This window comes from Euprymna scolopes, chromosome 34 (assembly GCF_053919585.1).
Source record: "Euprymna scolopes isolate OS-2025 chromosome 34, ASM5391958v1, whole genome shotgun sequence".
In the NCBI taxonomy this organism is placed as follows: Eukaryota; Metazoa; Mollusca; class Cephalopoda; order Sepiida; family Sepiolidae; genus Euprymna; species Euprymna scolopes.
The window spans coordinates 75005879-75012382 of NC_136515.1; the positions used below are offsets into that span (position 1 = coordinate 75005879).

At 37.1% G+C, this 6504-nt stretch overlaps 1 protein-coding gene across 1 annotated transcript in view; it reads left to right on the top strand.

Moving 5' to 3' along the window:
- The window catches only part of LOC145259259 (atrial natriuretic peptide receptor 1-like), a 115599-nt gene extending 112546 nt beyond the window's left edge, over positions 1-3053 (top strand). The window contains exon 23 of the mRNA XM_080117095.1: positions 2544-3053. Coding sequence (XP_079973221.1) covers positions 2544-2956 — 413 coding nt within the window. The 3' untranslated portion in view covers positions 2957-3053. The remainder of the gene's footprint in view (positions 1-2543) is intronic.
- The last annotated feature ends 3451 nt before the right edge of the window (positions 3054-6504 follow it).

Consider the following 6504-nt stretch of genomic DNA (forward strand, 5'->3'; position numbering starts at 1 on the left):
CCTGGCAGAACACCACTTGATGATGATGATGATAATGATGATGATGATGATAAACACACACACACAGGATATGATTTGAGAATTTTAAGTAGGACGACCCCGGTGTGCTTGAGGTATTTTGGTAAATGAGAACTTTAGCTAGGATCAGCATAAACTAGCAAAGGTACAGGGACGAGGATGACCCAATTTTTGAGTGGCCTTGTGCCTACATTTTTAGTTTATTACTGTTTTGTTCTTGTTTGCAACTTTTCAGAGTAAAAATAAAAATAACGAAAGTGTAGCATCTGTTCTCATGCTGCATTTCACCTTTTCTGACTTCGATCAGTGGAGGAAAAATCCTTCTAGATTGAGGCAATTTTTATTTTTGTTCCTATCTAGAGTGCCCCTTTCGTGGGAACTGGATCCCCCCCCCACATTAAAAACCGACCGTATGTCTAACTCTGCTCTCGTGGGGAGGCAAGTAAATAGGAACGCCATAATAAAATAAACTGTACGTGGCGATGAGGCTTAATGTGGCTGTCAGTTGTACGTGGATTTGTATGATGACTGGTATGGAAACGATGGAAGGAAGTGACAAAATTTGAATGCTTAAGAGGACATCTTGACAAATGTCTGTTGACATAGAAGATAGGTCATGAGCTGTCATCTAGGCTTCAGCCTCGTTCCCATTGACGAAATGTTGCATCTCTCTGTCTGTTCTACAAGTATCAGAAGAACTACAAACACTTGTACCCCCTCAATGTGAATGAACACCCGCGACAAACCTGACAAGTAGCTAAATCCCACCCCTTCACAGTAGAGATGCCCAAGTGTAAGAAAGCCTTCTATTCCAATAGTTTCTTCCCCAGAACTGCTAGATTTTGGAACTCCCTTCCGGAATTCTGCTTTCCCAACTGCACTGACATGCAGAAGCTCAAGTGTAATGTGAACAGACCTCTTGCTACTCATCTTTTTTCATAATACCTCTGCAACTTATGTCCCCGGTAGTAGCCCCCTACATCAAAGTGGCACTGTGCCTTGTTTGGGGTGAAAGTGTATTTTTAAAAAAATAAAATAAAATTGACGGCAACAATTTTTTAACTTACATGGAAGCATTCACACATCATTGTGTACAAAAGATGTAAGATTATAACAAATAAACTCTGAAATTAAACTTAACCCATAGTTATACGCTTCGATTAAGCAAGATTCCTTGAATTACATCTACTTTAGCTCCCTTTAATTCTGGTCATTTCTAGCATCAGAATCAGGCAATGGATTTTGATAAAAATTTAGATAAGAGTTCTACACATAAAAAGATATTAAATTTGGATTTTAATCTTCATAAGTAGACATAAGTTTTTTTTGTTTTGTTTTTTGAGCATGTGGTAAATGAGGAAAAAGGTGGCTGGTTACTTTTAATGCATCCAAAACCGAGATTCTATTTTTACATCACCAACGCTCTGATGCCCATCTGGAATCAATTGAAATGAATGGTTCTCATTTTGGGGAGACTCCATGTTTTGACAAGCTTCTGAACTTGACGTTTACTCCTGAACTGAAATGAAACATATACATCAAATGGTGGGATCCTTCTATCAATCCAGTAGATATCTCACTGCTGATACAATTTTCTACCTATGTAAGAGCAAGGTACGTCCAAGGATGGAGTACTGTTGCCACATCTGGGAAGGAGCTGCTGGAAAGAACTTATCCTGCCTTGACAGAGTTTAAAATAGACTATGTAGCCTAGTAGAGGATGCCCTTTTCTCTTCCCTGCAACCTCTTTCTCACAGAAGAGATGTTGCAGAGCCTGTCTCCGCTTTATAGTTATTTTCATGGCAAATGCTCATTTGAGCTCCAATTTATGGCTCCTCCTCGCCAAACTTTCATGAGAAACACTCAATTTTCCCCCCTCTTTATTCGTACCTAAACCTAAATTCCATGAACAAGGTTTCTTTCTCAGAACTGCATATCTGGAACTGTCTTCCGTTTGCCTGCTTTCCAGCTAATTACAATATGGTCGTCTTCAAGTCCAATGTAAACAAGTTCTTGATAAGCCATTCCACTTAATTCAATTTATCAAATTTTCACTAATGATTACTATGCTATGGTCCCATTGACTACTGTACACTCTTTAACAATTATCCTCGAGTGGCATTTGATAAGTGGTGACTCCTATGTATAAAAAAAAGAAGAAAAAAAAAAGGAGTCATGCCTTATCAATGCCCGGAGACCACTCGAGGAAAAGGGTTAAAGAGTGTACAGTAGTCAATGGGACAATATCAGTAATCGTTAGTAGTGTAAATTTGATAAATTGGATTATTTAAGGGGATGGTTTATCAAGATCTTGTTTACATTGGACTTGAAGACATGTTGTAGTCAGTTGGAAAGTAGAAGAGAGTTCCACAGGCGCACAGTTCTCAAAAAGAAGCTTTGTTCATGGAATATTTATGTCCAAGTGAGAATACGCCATGACTGGATTGAAAAAGATTTAAAGAAACTAGACTTTGGAATTCCGTCCCTGTTGCCATCTTTTTTAACTTTCTTTTCTTTATTTGCAGCCATGCGTATTCATATGAGTTCTTTTGCCAAAACGGCCTTGGATGCTTTTCCCGGATATGTCACCGCATGCCGAGGGGAAATAGAGGTCAAAGGTAAAGGTTTGATGACAACTTATTTCCTGATAAGAAGCCAAGAATACAATGCAGTTCTCTTTGACGAGGATATACAAAAGGAAACAAGCGATACGATACCCAAAATGGCCGCTTTAAAAATGAACACAAAATTAATGCAGTTATTTTCTCTGAAAGAAGACAGTTGTGAGTCGGATGAAGACTCTTTGAGCAACGATGCTCAGTTGATTTCATCGACTTTACCAAAGAGCCGGCAGAAACTTCTAGAAGAGTCTAATACTGCGAAACATGGCAATTTCGTCACCTTTGGTGGCTGTTCACTGATCACAGATGAACAATGACAAACATGGCAAGAAACAAAAATCTCTGAGGCACCAATATGATCAATCCTTAAAAGAAAGAAAAAAAAGATGGAATTAACAATCGGAGTTGCTACAGTATTTGTCGAAACATCGACTCCTCATATCACTGACTGAGAATATTAAGAAAACAGTTATTAAAACTGTTAATTAGAAATTTAAATAATTAAAGTGTGAAAAAAAAAAAAAAAAAAAACTTATAAGTTGAGTCTCAGAAATTTCCAGGTTGATATCGGGGGGTGGGGTGTATTAATTCACTGGAAGAGATACACTCCCAGTCTTCATAAAGATATGCATCTAGAAGGAAGTAACTGATGGGAAAAAAAAAAAAAAAACCTGTCTACTATACATTCTGTCCTGTGCCAGTCATCTGCACTGACAAAGGTTAGCAATCATACCAAAAAGAATGATTGGTTCTACACAACGCCTTCACCACTATAAACAAATCATCTGTGGATTTCCGAGTAACTTAGTTGTTTTGGTCGAAATTGATGAGAAAGTCCATTATCATATATATATATATATACATACACACACACACGTGATGTTACGGATTCTGATACAATTACTGATTCTTCGTACATCTAAGTATTTAACTATAAATTTGTATTCCCCCACCCCCACCCCTCGTAAATCATAAAGAGAAAAAAAAATGTGCAGATGTTTTTTCATATGTAAAGATATACTCGTGAAGGATATAATCTATAGATTTTAGCTTTACTGGGGGTTTAAATTTTTTATTACAACCAGCAATGTTATATTTTACTTTCAAACAAAATCATGAAAATGACAAAACAATTGGTTTTGGCAGCGGAAAATAATCAAAGATTTTCCGATTCCAATACCCCTCAAAAATTTTAAACTATGATTAATCGTCCCAACACTAATAAATATCAGACAATTCCCACTTACATAGGTTATTGAAATAACAGCAATAACATCCTTAAATGCTTGTGAAATGAATAATTTAATATTAAGTGATAAAGAAAAAAAAAACTTCTATAAATATTCTAAAATAAGTTTGGGTGTTAATTATCCTGGATGATGGATCGAGATACTTTGCTTAAAAGTGACTATGACAGCTTCATCAACCAGTTCTTGTCTGGAGCAAGAAAATAAAATTGGAAAGGATCCAAACCTGAATATGTAGACAGAAATTGTGTTATTTAATGATAACTAGCAGGGAAACCTGGTGTTGTCCAGAATTGAAGATCAACAAATGTTCCACCCTCCCAAGCTTTTATTGTCATCAAAATCGGTGAAATAGCTATTTTTCAATCAAATCAATTGATTGCCTGCTCTAGTTAGATACCCCGCAGTGTACCAGGATGACGCTCACCTCACAGTGACTTGATCCACCATACATTGTAGTCTATATTGCACTGTAAAGAAACTTCTGTTGATTTTATAAAATTATTTGGAAATAAACGCTTCACTTAAAGTTTAAAATGCAAAAGTCAGGCAGCATGGTTCAAGTGTGCTATAAACAAACATTCATTTCGAACATGCTCCAGTCTTATCAACTGTTCATTTTATGAAATTATTTTTTTATATAAATTTTTTTTGATATTTCACCCAAAATAAGGCACAGTGCCACTTGATGTGAGAGGCTACTATTGGGACACAATTTGCAGGGATACTATGTAAGGAGTTGAGCAGCAAGATGTCTGTTCACATTACACTTGAACTTCTGCATGTCAGTACAGTCAGGGAAGCAGGAACCCGGAAGGGAATTCCAAAGTCTAGCAGTTTGAGGGAAGAAACTATTAGAGTAGAAAGCTTGCCAGCATCTAGGGATTTCTGTGTGGGGGTGGGATTTTGCGGAGGGGGGGGGATATTTGCGTTAAGGGTATACAAGGTCTTAGAATTCGTCAAAACATTTTCCATGAAAATATTTATAAAATTGACACAGATGATACATTTCGATGGGAGAAGGGGCTGGAGTTCGGTTGATAGTGTGAGACCTATCATGTTGATTTTTTTTTTTTTTTTTTTAACCCCATCTAGAAGAGAAAGGCTAGTACCAGATGCACCAGCCCAAAATGCGACAACAATACTCCATACATGGGTGGATGGTAGCCTTGTAAAGGTACAAGATACTCTCATGCATAACTAACCCTCTAGCACAGTAGAGAGAGAGAGAGCCAACCTTCTCCCCCGCGGGGGCACCTTTGTGGCAAAATCAAAGTCTAGTATCTGTTCCAGCAGATGCTGCAATCAAAGACCATTGCCCTTGTGGCAATCTTCTGGTTCATGTAGGGGCAACCCTACATACCAGCTGGCTTTTACTATCCAGCTCCCATTTCTCGGGAACTGGTCCCTTTTTCCTTCCCCACCCCCTCTCTTCACATTAAAAAACGGCCTTGCGCCTAATTTGCTCAGTGGGGGAAGCAAATAAATACAACCCACCTTCACAGAAGCGTTGTCGATGGCCTGAATGAATTTTTCCAATTCCTGTTCCTTGTGAACATTAAGCTGAGGAGTTTGAACGAGGAGCTTTCAGGTAATCTATCATTAGCCATGGCTATCAGTGATTGAGAAGGTTTCTTGTAATTATTAAAAGGAAAAAAGTTTAGTCTTGGCAGCATTGGATGTTACCATCCATTTATGCCCTCATTCCACTACAGACTAAAGGTCTTTCTGAAATGCGTTACGTGGGCAATGTTTTGGTATAGTTATTTGGTAGTATTTATATCTTATGGTAAAGAGTTGCTTTTTTTTTTTTTTTTTTTTTTTTAAGGAAATTTAGAATGGTTTTAAGATTCTCCTTTCAATCTTGTGGCCTTGTAGTAGGGTTTACGAATTTAAGTGAGTTCATAGCAGTCAACTAAAAAGCGTTTCACTGTACAATGATTTTGACATGGTATACATTTGGGGGAGGGAGGGGGATTCTTCACGTTCTATTATGTAGGAGTGAGTTATGTATGCGTGTCCTATCCGGATATATGATAAGACTACTTTTCTTTACATGATTTCATGGATTTAGCAAATTTATTTATATATTGGGATGTATTAAGTATAGGCATAATTTGGAAGAGTTTGGTTTTGGCAAGTGTTCCAGCTTTGACATTTCTTTGTAATAAAATTGTTTATTGAAGGTTTGTAGTTTGTATATGGGACCTTTATGTCTCAGGGAATTTTTGGCTGCCATGGCAGCTTTTTCATTTCTACAGAAATGATAGTGACTAGGAATCTAACAGAAGAAAATTTTGTGTTGTGATAGAATGGATCCTTTGTAACAGTTTGATTAGTAAGGGACAGTTTAGGTTTTGACTTTAGTGATTCTAGTACTGATGAGTCTACAAATATAAATTTGGAGTTTCGGTTGGTGATAATATCTAGAGCCAAATTTATAGCTGTAATTTCTGTACTATAGATTGGTTGGTTGTTTTACGGCATATCAACCCTTTTCAGGTTATTTAATGCCGAATCTAAAGATTTAAGAAAATTTTTAGTAGAATATATTTGTTGTTTTCAAGTCGGTTTCTATTTAACCCATAGTTGGGACCTTAACAGGTACTACCACTCCG